Consider the following 15701-nt stretch of genomic DNA (forward strand, 5'->3'; position numbering starts at 1 on the left):
TCATAGCTGGTTCCACGCCGGTCTACGAGATCCTGAACGAAATCATAATGCGCGCGGAATTCCTAATTGGTTGCGCGAGAAATCGCGTCGATCTTACAAGTATTTCTTAAGGTTGTAACATCGTTGTAACACCATTCCGCGTCGTTACCCGTTACACGTTGCCCGTTACCCATTCCCTCGTTACCGATGGAGGAGCTCGTCGAAGCGTGCGATTTTTGCGAGCTGAACGCGTTTCCAACGTGGAAGGAATGCCATCTCCTCGCGGCGCCGAATCGCATCATCGGCCAACGGCCGTTCGGAAGTTCCGAGCTTGCATCTCGCGACCTTCGCCACTCGAATTTTACCCGGAGAATTCTTCCGATGAATATTCACGCTCCGATCTCTCGGAAAATATTTGAACGGCGATACTATTTGAACGTCGATTTCGAGACGTGATTCATCGACGCGGCACGCGCGACGAGCCGTGGAATCTCGTGGAATCTCGTCGAATCGAGGACCGACTTCGCGAGGATTTTCACTTTGGCACCCGTGTAGTCCGAGAAGGATTTACGATCGGTAAAAAGCCGATCGCGGGGCAAACTGCGACGAGACCGGACGAACGGGGACGAACGGGACGGGACGAGACGAGACGTTTCGACATCGATACCGTGCTCGACAGAGCACGACGCTCTTCTCCCCGGGCCCTTTCGATTTCATTCCGATCGCAGCCTCGATACGTGTGGTGTGTGTCGACATTGCCCTCCTTAACCGGCGAAAGTTCTCAGCTAATTGAACTTCTTAATCTCCGATTCCGTTCTCACCGGAGATTGCCGCTGGGAATTTCGTTGTTGCGAGGGCCGACGTTGCCGGCTACGACTATGGATCGTCTATTATTCGAATGATACACATGCGGTTCATTCAAAATCGGCCAACATTACCCGAGAACGATTTTCCTGAAACTTTGCTTGTTGCTAGCCCTTTGGATTTGACATTGATTCTGTGCAAACACTTTTTCCGTGGACTTCAAGGTTACGATGATGGGGTTAAAGTACATATTTCGGGAAATTGATTACGTGTTGTAGCTTCTGATCGGAAAGCTCGAATTTATTACGATTTTTTTCACCATTGGAAAGCTCGAATTTATTACCATGTTTTTGTATCGGTTTTTGTATCTTGTTTGTACCAAAAATTACAACGCATCACAGATTTCGCAAAATCCGTACTTTAACCTTCTCCCCTCGTAACCTTGAAGTCCGGGGAAGAAGTTTTCGCACCGAATCAATGTGAGAACCAAACGGCTACCAGTATGCAAAGTTGCAGGAAAATCGTTCTCGGGTAATTTTGTCCGGCTTTGAATCAACGCGTTTATTCCTCCCGGAGGAAACGACGGAGTGTATCGCCGTAAATCGTTGAAAACAACGTCTACGGTCAATTTTTTCTCTCGACGGGAGACTCCGAATTAATTCGCTTGGCCGTGTACAGGGTATTCGAGCGTGTGCGCGCGTATCGATTCGAAGGAGGTCGTTTCGTAGACGCGCACGGAATACACGCGACGTACGAGTCGCGCGATGTTAATCATTTACGGGTCAATGGCGTACCCGAAACGACGCTCCACCGTAAACACGTTCGCGTTCTCGGACGGTGTCGTTTCACGGGTCGACAAATGCGGACGATCGATTAACGTCGGCGCGACGTCCGGAGAACAAATTTTTCTCACGGTATCCTTTGCTGAATTTCGTTACGCCGCGTTGTCCGTCGTGACGGATTCGAAAAGAAACAGGCAGAAACTGTTCTCCAGGCAGTAACTGTTCGCACGTTCTCCAGAACGACGAAGCGATAGTGGAAGTACAAATCTCACGTTCGTAGACTTTCCGGTCACCCGTTACGTGCCAGTGGCGCGCGGAGGCGCGTTCTAGTCCGCAGACTCCTACTCGCTGTCAGTGAAAACCGCATCGGTAGGATAGCCGGTGTGCAATGGAACGCGAGGGAAATGAGGAAAGTCGGGCACCGATGAAAGTGAGAGGATGCCAGCTACAGGCTGTTTCAGTCGAACCGTTTCCTTTCTGTCGATCATGCGGGGAGAAAGGCGATACCGATCGACCGTGATCGATTCGCTTTCCGGTCCTCGTTTCTGTTCATTTCTATCTGCACCTATTGTTCTGTTTACGGGTTTAGAATTTCAGTGAACGCACGTGCTTTTTGGGAAACTGTACGGAACCCGTTCTCGTGCAACAGGGGTCGTGGAACAAAGCCAATCGCGATTTCGGGGAAACGCGGCAGACGACTCGGGAGACCGTCGTTATAAATAATGTCGTGACGCACGTACGTTGAACACTTAAAAACGCGAAACGCGTCTCGAGAGCGGTCCTTTGCGAGAAGCCGCGACAGCGATTTCGCCGATTCCTTTCGAGACCCGAACGAACGTTTCTCCGTGGTGTAATCCGCGAATCGGTCCTCGAACGATTCAATAGTGAACGATTGTTTTTTGATCGATTCCAGGTTAAACGCTCGAAGACGAACCGCTTGAACGGCGGCCATTGGGGCTCTCCTACGAGGAAGAATCCCGATTAGAAGGTGCAACGGGTCGAGTGGGTCGGGAAGAACGCTCAAGAAGAAGCGATCGAGGGGGTGGGGTTGGGTGAGCGGGAGCGTTGCTTCGAATCTCTCGGAGGGATCATGGCGGGCGAGGACACGCAGATCCTGGCAAACGGAAACGTCGAGGCGCTCACGATAATACCGGCGAAGATGACGAACGGGAACGGTCTAATCTGCGGGAAGCAGCACAACAACAACGGCTCGATACCGAACGGAAAGCTGCACGAGATCGGCGGGACGGAGAACGGGAAGCTGATAGCATCCGACGAGAAATCGAGCAGCCTTCACACGGAGTTCGACGATGCGGACGTGTCGTGCGGCTGGGGCCCGTGCAGGCCGCACTGGCTCCAGTATTTCGCAACGAAGCAGGCCTTCTTGGTGACCTTTTGCGTCACTTGGGTTAGTATCCGAGGATTTTCAGATTTCAAGATTCCGTGGACCGTAAGGTTCTACTTGAGAAGTTTGTTTCGCTAGGCGGGGTGCCCCTTTGAAAACGAAAGTTGTCGCATTCGCAGGTACTCCAGGGGATGTACTACACGTACTTCGTCTCGGTGATCACGACGATCGAGAAGCTCTTTCAGATCCAGTCGAAGACCACCGGCATCATAATGTCGGCGACGGAGATCGGGCAGATCGGTTCCTCTCTCCTGCTGACGTACTACGGAGGCCAAGGTCACCGGCCGAAGTGGATCGCTTGGGGCATGATCCTGTTCGCGGTGAGCTCGTTCACCTGCTCGATGCCCCATTTCATCTTCGGCGAACAGCTGATCCATCAGAACGAGATGCTGGTGAGCGGTGTCGGGCCGAGAGGCGAGGCCGGAGGGTCGAATAGCACCGACCCGATACCCGCGAACCTTTGCAAGATGCCGGAACGCCCGGAGAACGTTACGCTCGACGAGTGAGTGTCGTATTATCAGCGTAAACACGTATTACGATACGTAACCGCACGCACCTACCTACTCACGCACATACACACGAACACGCACACGCTAGCACGCACGCATGATACGTAACACACGCTGCTTTTCACGATCGAAGGTTGACGATCTCGTCGACGACGCCGGCTGGACGGATCGTCGACGCGCTCAACTACTGCGAGGGCGACTTCAAGAAGGAGCAGATGATACAGAGTAAAATCACCACGGTGGTCCTGGCGATATTTTTCGTGTCGTTGCTGGGGGTCGGCATGGGCCAGACGGCGGTCTACACCCTTGGCATTCCTTACATCGACGACAATGTGGCCAGCCGGGAGAGTCCGCTCTACTTCGGTGAGTTCAGCTCCGAGTCCATTCGAACGCGTTCACTGCCACAACGTTGGCCGATTGCCGGATCGATCAAACACGATTGCGATCCGCGAGACGGCGATTCTCTTGGCAGTCGACGTGTCGCCGATTCCGCGATTGTCCTCGCGTCTTAATCTCGCGAATCCTTTGTTGCAGCGATCACGATCGGAGTGAGGATCCTCGGCCCGGCTCTGGGCTTCATCCTAGGTTCCCTGTGCACCATGGTCTACGCGGACTTGTCGGCGAATCCGCAAATCACGCCGACGGACCCGAGATGGGTCGGAGCATGGTGGCTCGGTAAATTTGATTCTCGTTATGCGCGTGGCTACGGTATTACCCATTCCATTCGATCTTCCGAACGAATGTCCAAGCGGCAACGAGTTCGGGAAGATCGTTCGAGCATGAAATTTCCTGGATTGACGGGAATCGGTTGCGTCCGGTGTTTCAGGTCTGGTGCTAATATCCGCCATGCTGATGCTGGTCAGCATTGGAATGTTCGCGTTCCCGACGAGGCTGCCCGCGAGCAGAACTCCGCCGAAACGGGCGGACGCGAAAAAGCCTAGTCTCAGAGGTAAGTCCTGATTTATTGCGGTGCCGTGCGGCGGGCGACGCGGCGGCGACGCGAATCTTTCTTCGGGGAGGTCGCTGTTGTTTAAACTCCACCGTCCGATCGGAGGCGGTTTAATTTGATTTTACGGCTTCCCGAATCGAGAGACGGACGATCCGCGCGCCCCTCATTCGTAGCCTCGTGAAATCGACCGAGGAAGATTCAACGAGACGGATAAAGGCAATGTCGAACGCTCGAAGCCTTCTATTAGCGCGTTCACGGGGATTTATAGCGTTTTGTGTAGTATTACTTGTTCTTTCGTAATGAAGGCAATTGGTATTAGTTATCGTTGCTTTGGTACCATGGTTCTTGAGTTACGCTGTTATTTAGTTAGTCGTGTCATTGAATATTTTCGTTCGACATCAGTTTCCTTCGTGTAATTGTCTTCGAGCATTCTGGAAGTTCCGGTCATTGGTGAACATCGTGGTCAATGTGTCAATATGTTCGTGATCGAGATCATATTGGAAATACACTGTAGACCGTGATTTTTTCGCGATAATTTTACGGCATATGTTACTCGTATAACTTGTAGTCATATGAAACGTAATAAACGAAGCATTTTCAATAAGTGTCACGTACGTGTTACGCTGGGATGTAGATAGAGCGCTAATAGCATATACCATGCGGCACACATATGTGACACGTTGATTTGGGAAAAGTCAATGAAATCCACTGGAAACAAATGAAGACAAACTCTTTGAGAGGGTTTTTTCACGTTTTACGTCACTTTTCAAAACAAGAATCCACGCGTTTCATAAATTTCACAACACCATGTGGTAGTGCGTCGGTTTTCAATGGAACATACACGACCTTTACAATATTCGTTAGATGATTTCAAAAATTCTGAAGCTGTATCGCATATTGATAAATTAAAGACCAGATTAACTGCTGTAACAACTCATAACAAAAGCTAATACAAGACCAAGCATGTCTTTCGGTTCTTCATTCCTTTACAAAGTAACAGACGAAGATTAGAACCAATTTCATGTATCAGTATCACCACAGCAACAATAATCGTCAATGTCACATATATCTCACGCTGGGTTGCCTGAAAAAGTCCCATTTTTTGGAAACAGCTTTGATTGAAGAATTCCTGCGTATGATAAAGGAACGTGGAACACACGTGTATTAGTAAAACATAAATATATACAAACATAAATATATAATTATATACAATAGTTCTGTTATTTTATTTTATATATTTATCAGATATACAGTTTTTAATTCGCACCGTTACATATCAAATGGTCCCAAACTTTCGATCAATAATACACGCGACGCGTGATCGCGAACGTGTTAACACGTTGAATGCCATAGGGTCATCGGTGACTTCCGTCCAAATCGAATTATTATGATTCAGTCAATTAAACGATCATTATTTGCGAATATTTTTATATTATAAATAATGCTATCTAATGCGGTGACATTGGGCAAGATAAATGTGCAAATATAATGAAATAATTCAACGAAATAATTTAATATTACGTTGTTTTTATTTTCTGCATTTCGCTACGTGAAATCGTGCGGCATTCAACATGCTAACCGAGCCCTCTGAGATTCCTCATAACCGCCGCAGTTGCTCGTCGATCGCGATAATCGTTCCATCACGAGTTCACGTCGCGCCGCCACTTTCTCGGAGAGTGCGTGGACGTTGTCGGTTTCGTCGCGAGCGAGCCCCTTTCCGAGAACCCTTCGTCCACGCCGGAACAATGAAGGGGCGACCCTTCCCCGTTTGTTCTCAATCCGCTCGGTTGGAAGTTCAGATCGAAAGTCGCATCCGGACAGTAAACAGCAGCCAGATTCTTGATCCCGATCGACCGGCGATCGTCGATGACCCAGATTCGCGAGTTGCGACCCCGTGCCCGTAGAAACCCGTCGAAGAAGACGCAACGCCTAGCCCGAGAATCCTCGACGTCATCGTCGACGCCGCAAGATCGACATACGAGAAACGGGAGCGCGCGGAAGCGTTCGCTTTCTCCGGTGGTCGCCGTCGAAATCGAGATTCGAAATTGCAAACGCGCGACGCCGTGTATTTCTGTACGGTTACGTCGCGCGAGGCGTGTTATGTCGGTCGAGGTGCACGGGACAGCTGAGATAAGTCTCTCCCCACGAGGAGCGGATCCGCGTGCAAAAGAACACGGCCGTATATGCGCGGAGAAATGCACGCGCGCGTGCCTACCGAGCGCTATGCACGACGCATGACCGTGAACTTGCCCCACCTAGTGCACCAGTCGGTCAGTCATCATTATTAACGCACACACGAGGCCCCGTGCGTTCGCACAACCGCCGATCCTTAGTGCCGCGTGCACACACATCGCCCATCGCACACGAACGTGCGCCCCTCCGAGGGACCAGAAATCCGGATGTGTTCCGCGTTTCGTCGCGAAAATTTCACTTTCCGTCGCGCCACGACGGACTCTACCAGCCGCGCGTTTGCGTGACCTACGATGGTGCCGGGAACAAGTTTTCCGAATCGATTCCTTCGTCCTCTCCGCGAAAATCTAGGGAAAACCGTCGATAGTCATCGAATTAATCGCTGTGAAGTTCGTTGAAAGAGTTTACTCGCGTACTTTCCACGGGGAAGATGATGATCCTTCGACTCGTTTTCGTCGAGTTTCGGGCGGGTCGTGTTCGATAGAGCAGCGTCGTTAACGGACATTTCGCGGAACGCCACCCTGTATGTGGTCGATGCGGGGTTGTCGCGATAATACACGAAGCGCAATGTTAGTCACGTTTGTCTACTCATGGTCTGCAGGACGTCTCTATGCAGGGTTGCCACGACTCTAGCTTCGCCTTCCAGGAAGTCTAGAGCAGTCCTAGGCATCGTTAATGCCGGTTTCCATCGAGCCGAGGGTTTCTCGAAAGGAAATCTTGCAGGAACGCATCCGCCATGAACGCGAGCCAATCTCGCTTCCTCCTTTTCTCTTCTCCTCCCTTCCCACCCCTTCTCTTCCCTCCTCGTCCCTTCTCTTCTCTTTTTTTCGCCGTTTTTTCTACCGTTTCGCGGTTCCCTTTCTTCCTTTTTCGCGGCCGTTCGACTAATTGTACCGAAAACAGGTGGATCGCGTGTCGCTCGTCACTTTGCACCTTTGCGGGTTTCTTCTTCGATATTCGCTTGTCTGATCCTGCTTCCCTACAAAGGTTCCCAAAGGAATCGAGCCGAGGGAAACGAACCATGGACGCTCGCGCGGAAATAAATAAGGATCAATCTTCTCCGTGGTCGGTACGGTTTCGATTCGTGTGTCCGGAAGAATCTCGGAGCTGTCGAAATTTCTGACAATACGAATAATGCAGCGCGGGGAATGGATTGGTCTGTGTTAGCGATGTAAATCGCGGGACTGGAAACCGGGAACGTTGCGCGACCGGCTGGCTACACCTCGGCTTCTCTCTTTACCTGTTGCAGACTTCCCTAAAGCGGTGAAGAGGCTGTTGAAGAACGACATTCTTATGTTCCGGACGGCCAGCAGCGTGCTGCACATCCTACCGATCGCCGGCCTCTACACCTTCCTGCCAAAGTACCTCGAGAGCCAATTTCGCTTGCCGGCTCATCATGCGAACATGATCTCAGGTAATTTTCGAGAATAGACACGCGAGAATCATTCTCGTCATTGTCGAGCCTGTACGTTGCCCCGCCCTGATGTCGTTAACTCCGCTCGTTGTTTCCGTTGTTGTTCATTGATTTATAACTTATAACTTTAGTAACACTCGCGCCATTCGCTTGTCAAACTGATTAATCCCATGAATAAGAAATAAATGATCTCGATAGAATTCAGATTGAAGAAAACAACAATGTTCGTATTATTGTTGACTTGATCCGTTTAACCCGTAAATGATTCAAATACCCTAAATGATCGTGCACACGAGAGAATCTAGTTACAATTTAGCACGATGCAAACACGACCGCTTTGTTTTGCAGGTGTCGGAGGTATTTTAGTAATGGGCCTGGGCATTATAATAAGCGGAGTGTTTATTCTGAGGGCAAAGCCTAACGCCAGGTTCGTGGCTGCCTGGATCGCCTTCACGGCGGTCGTCTACGCGATCGGCATGGGTGTGCTAATGTTCATCGGCTGTCCGATGGACGATTTCGCCGGCCTCGTCAACTATTCCAACGGGTAAGTAGACCACGTTGGCTTTTGTTTTCCACTTTTCAATTTTTCTTTCTTTCTTTCTGTGTTTCTCTCCATTGTACTTTCACAATTACAAATTCATTTTATGAATACAAAGTTTCCCGTCGTTCGCGCCAGTGATTCGTCTTCGATCGCTTCGGGTTATCCTGGTTCTGTTTTCCAGTAGGTATGCATTGCTTTCCGCAGATTGTCCAACTTCGAACCGACCTGCGAGGCCACCTGCGACTGCGACCAAAATAAATTCAGTCCGATCTGCGGCGCCGACGGTAAAACTTACTTCTCCGCGTGTCACGCCGGATGTTCCAACTATACCGTGGTCGACGGCAAGGTGGCTTCGGTGAGTATAATTCGAGTTCGATCGAAAGGATCGTTGGGAATCTTGGTCGAAGCCTGCTATCCATAATCTATCATTGGATACGTCGCTTTTTTGATAAACTGCGAGTCATATCGTCTTCCAAACCCATTACGAATCATCTACTCCCGACATATGTTATCGTATAATTCACAGATTCAAATCATTTTCAACTTCGTTCCATTTCTATAACTTATCCTTCACTGCTGAAATCATTTCAATTGTTTCTAAGCATTTCGATTATTCCAATTGTATTCGATTGATCTACTTACCGGACGAAGAATTGCTCCTCGTCGTAGCGGTTTTTACTTCGCAACGTAGCTGTACGTAAGCGTTTGTTTGATAACTTGGATTTCCGCTGGTGTTTGTAGTTCTACAACTGCCAGTGCGTTGGCACGAACTTCACGATACCGGAACCATTTAGCAGCACGGCGACGATTGGTTACTGCGAGCTCGAGTGCAGCAATTTCTGGGTTTACATGGTCCTCTTCTCTGTATTCGTTTTCATCCACTCGACGAGCGAGGTGGGCTCCATGCTGTTGATATTACGGTGCGTCGATCCACGGGACAAAGCCATGGCTCTTGGGCTCATACAATTCGCCATCGGCCTGTTCGGTAATTATCCCTATTAGTGTCCCTTCACCTCCTATCGAAGCTTGTCTTCGTTAGACGAGTGCTGATGGGGCTTAGTCCGAATTAGCTTGCCCCGTAGTATAGTCTCATCGGTTCGTCCTTTGATTTCCAGGTAACGTCCCGTGTCCAATCGTTTACGGTGCTGTGGTGGACTCCGCCTGCCTCGTGTGGGAGTATGCGTGCGGCCAACGAGGTGCCTGTTGGCTCTACGATTCGAACATCTTTCGAATGTTCTATCATGGTACGTGAGCGCTCGATTCCCGAATCGAATAATCATTGACCGAATACTCGAATCGAGATTCTTTCGGGCGACCTTTTCGACGAATGCGTATAATTTATTTATTTGTTTATCTAACAGTCATTGGTAGGTTACTGGTCTGTCTAACAAAGAATGAAACGGTGGAACGAATGCATCGGTCGTAGCTTTACGGTATTAACCTCTTGCGCTGGAAATTCCGAGTTCTAGCAAAGTCTTCGAAGAACTTTGTTTCTGCCCATTTCACGCAGATGCGTTGCAGTAATCTTGTTTATTAACACTAGACCTACCGAACGGGTCAAAATGATCCATCCTCAGTTTCTTCCTTTTGCGATAATAAAAAAATTGCAGATGCTTCTCTGGGAGTTATTAAAAAGATTGATTTGGCAATACGCAAATTGAATCATGAATCAATTAAAATCTCAATAGATGCACTCTTGAAGTTTCTACAGAGAAGTTTCAAAAAGTCAGTTTCAGTGCGCGGTAGTTCTAGTGTTAACCATTTTGCAGAGTGATACATTATCGATGTATATAAGACATCATTGGCAATCTCGACGTGTGTGGTACGTCCTTCCAGCGCAAGAGGTGAAGTATAATAGGACGGGCAACCAAGGAAAGAGATAGAAAAGTAAAGACGAACGTCTACAATGGAAATGATCGATAACGATTTGTCCAGGTACAACCGGCGGTATCTTGATCCTCGCGTTCGTGGTGGACATCGTGGTCTGGTATAAAGCCGGGAGCATCAGTTTCGTGGAGGAACAGGAGGCCGAGGAGGGCACCGTGGAAGAAATGGCCACCCTGAAATCTCAGGACGCGCAAGCCGTTGACAACGACTATCTGTGAAGAGCGATGGTCGAATGTCGACGGTATCCCAGAATCCAGGTCCGAATTTAACCGCTCGTCGTGGGCCGAGACGAAGCGACGCGAAGTGTTCCTAACCCGAAGAGAATTCGGCGACATCAGTGACGCTGGATCCGATGGCGGATCGACGGCGGCGGCAGCGGCGGTCGACAGGCCACGGCGGATCGCGTTGCGTCACCTGGGTCTCTGTGAGTTTCGTTCGAGTCGAAGAACTCGATGCGAGAGAACCGCTGGCTCGATTCTAGAAGGTGCTCGCGTTGATCGTGTTCCGCGGTCCCACGGGAAAAACCGAGGTACGCAAAAACGGACGCGTCGCGAATCGACTATCGATGATGTCAGTCCTAGGCTGGGCTGGGAAATGCCCGTAGTTTCCAAAGAGGCTGTGTCGTGGTTAACGTTGAATCAGCGCGGAACGAAGAGAGCGACGGTAGAGAAGATGGAGAAGAGTAGTAGTCGGTGCCGATGAGCTGGAATCGCGATCCGATCGCCGGAGAAACGTTCGAGTGTCCGGAAATCGTCGAAACGAGAGGTATCTGGTGGTGGTATATACACGGTGGAGTCGGATCCTAGAAGCGTGTCGTCTGTCCGAGTCTGTATCCCCCGAAACAAACCTGTCGATCATTCCATTCGACCAGTGATTGGGATTTACCCAATTTCCTCGTTGACGAAGACAGAGAGAGAGAGAGAGAGAGAGAGAGAGAGAGAGAGAGAGAGAGAGAGAGAGAGAGAGAGAGAGAGAGAGAGAGAGAGAGGGAGAGGGAGAGGGAGAGAGAGAGAGAGAGAGAGAAAAGAAATGATCGTCGCAATTGAGTGTCGTGTGTGTGAGGAAGATGGATGAGCTACTATTTAGGTATGTCTAATTTCTTGCGATCGCTTGCCCAATTTTCTGAATACGGTCGAGCATCGATCTCGGCCGTCTTAGATCTGCGAAACGGGAAAGAATACGGAAGATCCTCCGTTGGACGTTTTCTTAGCCATTACCGTCCGGTGTTCTCTCTTAAAGTATAGACAGACGTAACCAAGCTACACGTACAAGCGATCTGTGGTGTTCGCGTGTACGAGAATTACGTTTGCATCGAACGATGCAAGCGAAAGAATGAACAGGCGCGAACGTTAGGAAGAGGGTCGGACAGAGAGAAAGAAAGAGAGAAAGAGAGAGTGTGAACGAGTGAAAAAGCGAAAAAGAGAAACGGAGAGGGTGGGTGTATATGTATGTATGCGTGAACGAATATTAAGAAGTATATATAGGACATATTTTTAGATGATTTGGTGAGGAAACTAACGAGAAAGATTGAGAGTAACGTTTATCGCTAATATTGAATTACGGAAAAGAGAGAGAAGGCAGGGAGGAGGGGAGGGAAGAATAAAGAGGGAGGGAGAGAGTTCCTTTAAAAAGATAATGTGAAAGAAGAAGAAAGGAATTAAGAGTACGCGTTTAAGGAACGGGTTAATCGCTAGAGAGACTACGAGTTGCCGGATCCAAGGAATCACGGCCGAGCCTAAGAAGTTCGTGCATTTTTCGATGTTGCGATCGAGGAGAAAACGTACTTTTCCGGAAAATACAACGATTTCGATGCAGAGTGAAGCAATGAATGGTAATCAAGAGAACAATACGTGCTGTTATTTGAATAGAAAGTCGTACGGTTATTTTGCAATTAGACAGCGAGTCTATTAGAGTCTAATTGGACGGCGATAGCGCGTTGTTACCGTCTCCGTCGAAGTCAATTTAAGCGAGTTAGGGATATATATACATATATATTATTGAAAAGTTTCGAAATACATGTATTTCCGTTCGAACGGTGGTTCTGTGCTTTCTCGTTAACCGAAATCGGAGGACCGTCCTCCGAGGTCGGCCGCGAAGAGGATCAGAAATTGCAATTCTTTTAAAGTTTATTCGTGAATTGATTTCGCGTGATATTTTATCCGGGTGAAAGTAATCTTATTACAGCGAAGATGACTTTGACGTTTGACGTGTTCCGGTGACAAAGAAAAAGTATCTACGTTCTCCCGGCGATACGTAACCGATCGATCGGTATCTCGAAAAGGCGAACACAAACAGAGAAAATGTCTGTGTAATATCGCGTCGTCTCCGCGATGATATCTCCAACGAGGGGGAGGCTAGGATCGCACGTGTGCATTACACGTATTTTTGTGTGCCTGTTGCGCGCGTAGCACACTCGTACCGTTGACTCGTTGTATCGTTGAATCGTTGAATCGTTGTTCCGCACAAAGACGGATACGGCCTTTCGTGTACCCGTTGTACCCGTCTCCAACCGAGAATTGTATTTTTGTATTCGAAGCGAACGTAATCTATATTTTAATCGATCACGCGTCGCGTAAGCACACATGACACGTGACGTCGAGCCGATCCACCCTTCGAATCTATCTATTCTCTTTCATCCTCCGCGCCGAGCGCGGCTGGATGTGAACAGACCCGTTCAAACGCGATTCTTCCTGTCCGGGATCAGTTTTTTCCTCTCTTCCTCTGACTTGCCGCCCTGACGGTCCTTAACGTTCGCGATGCTGTTCCGTCGAAGTCTGCAACGTGCAGCGTCGCGGCTTCGTCGGAAAACCGAAGTTTCAAACAACAATTTCAGCAGATCGATGAATCGCTGTTTATCGCGCTCTAGACCGTTCAGAGTCCCGAACTCGATAATTCGGATTCTCGGATCGTACCTCAGGATGCGTACGATCGAATTTTACAAACGCGATTCGAAGAAGTTCTCGAGTTTCCATTTCTCTAGACTGTTACTTGCCCTATTCAATCGAATAATCGAGATTCTATTGTATTTATACTTCGTTTTTCTCCAAGCATGCAATAGAACCGCGACGACGACCATCTCGCGTCTATCGTGCGCGCTTCTCTCCTTCCTTCGGTTCTCTTCACGACGTCCGATCCCTTCGATTGCCCATCCATACGGCGGCCATGAAGTATCAAAGAGCGGCTGAGCGTACGTGAAAGCGAGAGCGAGAGAACGAGAGAAAGAGAGAAAGAGAGAGCGAAAGAGCGAGAACGGGTGATGGCTGGCCGTCGTCCCGTGCGTCCGTCGAATACAGATATTTATTACACGCGAAAAATTGGTCAACGACGGCGTACGCGTTATATTTTCCACAAAACCTGCGAACCAAGAGAGACCTTGTATCGCTCCAAGAAAAACTCCCCCCCCCCCCTCTCCCCCCTCTTTTCTCTCAATCTGTCTGTTTGTTATTCTATTTTGATCGCGAAAGGAGCCGGTACGGACGGATTTTTATCGAGTACCGTTTTATTTTTCGGATAAACGAGCGACGGAGCTAAGCGGCGAGCGACGCGTATGGGCGCGCTCACCTTTCAGCACTCGATACACGATTGTATATTACGTGTACGATAGACTTGTAAATATAGGAAAGTACAATAATTGCCAAAATAATCGTGGCGTGGAACGACAGAGTCTCGACATTTAATTCCGGGTGTTGCGCCAGCGGCGGTCCATCACGAGCGGACAGGAACGGTTCGTCACTTTCTCCACGATTTCAATTCTCTCCCCGGTAAGATCCGTAGCTTTCGAATGTCCTTGCTCGATACGCAGGGATGCGATTGCATTCTATTAGCCTCGAATCGTTCGCATTCCGCCTCGTGACTGCGACAGAGAATGAACGGGACGACGACGCGATCGCACCGAACACTGCCTACGTCACCGTTACTGCCAATCGATTGAAAATCATTAACTTAGTTTCAAAAAGTGAAAGAAACAGTAAAAGAAATAACGATAGCAGACTGAATTACTGCCAGAGTACGTTTTTTGCTTCGTTCTCGAGCGCGTTTTCAACCGATAACGTTTACACGTCGTTAACCGATCAACCGTATCGATAGCTGTACGCGAATGATCTGCGTTCACGAGACTGACAAACCGGCGAGAACAATTTCTGCATTGCGTTTCGAACGTTTCGAACTGACCAATTCTAAGATTCTCAGATAACGACTGTATCTTTGCATTTGATACTTGCACTTTCGCATCCCGAGCCTCGCGATGGAATCGACTGTGAACGTAACACGACTACACTCACGTCCACGTGTACAATTTCGACAATCCGAGACCACCTTTAAAGGTACGCGCACAAAGATGCGTTCAGGTTTAATAATCGACGTTTACATTCTTTTAGCATTTAATATTCACTCTATCCATTCGTTGATAAGATTGTCGACGTCGCGTCATCGTCGTCACCGCCGTTGCCAACTTCTATTCGACCAGACCGATCGTTGGCGCAACACGAAACGTTGTAATAATTCTATTTTAGTAAAGAAAGGATTTATCGATAATATACCGGTAGGATAATCAGCCATGTCGGTGGCCCCAACACGGTCTTACCTAACTACGGCGTAGTTTCTGTTTTTACGAAAACGATAATTGCTAGTCCTTACCGTGCGACGCGCATCCGTGTAATTCGCACGTTTCGCTGAAATATATATAAATAAATATATATATATATATATATATATATATATATATATATGTATGTATATGTATAAATATATATCTATATTAAATGTTTTATCGATCCCGTATCGAAACAACTTTACCATTTTACACGAAAACTCGGCGATAAGGCTCACGGTACTGTCAGAAAATCGCGGGGTTCTCCTCATAAGAAATCGCGGACACGATCGTCCGATCATCCTATTTTTCTTTCGTATTTATTAGGGTCTTACAAAGCAAAATCGCGGCGACACATTTCAATCTCGTCGAAGGTGTAACACGACGATTTCATGAATCTCATTGAGGGTCACCGATCGAAAGGTCGTCGATATCGATACTCGAGCGTCGCGGAGAGTTCGTTTTATTTTTTTCTTTTGACTTTTTAACGAAATCGAAATAAATCCATCGTGTTTTGATCGCGATCGACAATTCGACTTTCGAACCGATTAACGTTTCGAAGGAGCGCAAAGTGCTAAAGTTGTTTCAGCGTTACGATTATGCGCATAATATACATATATATGTATGTGTGTGTATATGTATGTATATGTATA

The 15701-nt window shown here is 48.4% G+C and overlaps 1 protein-coding gene across 26 annotated transcripts in view; it reads left to right on the forward strand.

Moving 5' to 3' along the window:
* The window catches only part of Oatp74D (Organic anion transporting polypeptide 74D), a 76732-nt gene extending 65311 nt beyond the window's left edge, over positions 1 to 11421 (forward strand). For 24 of the 26 annotated variants that reach the window (XM_076365798.1, XM_076365795.1, XM_076365805.1 and 21 more), the window contains 11 exons: positions 2479 to 2973; positions 3090 to 3472; positions 3613 to 3842; positions 4014 to 4154; positions 4306 to 4428; positions 7868 to 8032; positions 8381 to 8576; positions 8778 to 8928; positions 9315 to 9558; positions 9689 to 9817; positions 10509 to 11421. In XM_076365798.1, coding sequence (XP_076221913.1) covers positions 2656 to 2973; positions 3090 to 3472; positions 3613 to 3842; positions 4014 to 4154; positions 4306 to 4428; positions 7868 to 8032; positions 8381 to 8576; positions 8778 to 8928; positions 9315 to 9558; positions 9689 to 9817; positions 10509 to 10678 — 2250 coding nt within the window. In that variant the 5' untranslated portion in view covers positions 2479 to 2655 and the 3' untranslated portion in view covers positions 10679 to 11421. Of the gene's footprint in view, positions 1 to 2478; positions 2974 to 3089; positions 3473 to 3612; positions 3843 to 4013; positions 4155 to 4305; positions 4429 to 7867; positions 8033 to 8380; positions 8577 to 8754; positions 8929 to 9314; positions 9559 to 9688; positions 9818 to 10508 lie in introns of those variants that run through there. The other 2 variants (XR_012998198.1, XR_012998199.1) reach the window with 2 other exon arrangements.
* The last annotated feature ends 4280 nt before the right edge of the window (positions 11422 to 15701 follow it).

Source organism: Nomia melanderi, chromosome 3 (assembly GCF_051020985.1).
Source record: "Nomia melanderi isolate GNS246 chromosome 3, iyNomMela1, whole genome shotgun sequence".
Lineage (NCBI taxonomy): Eukaryota > Metazoa > Arthropoda > Insecta > Hymenoptera > Halictidae > Nomia > Nomia melanderi.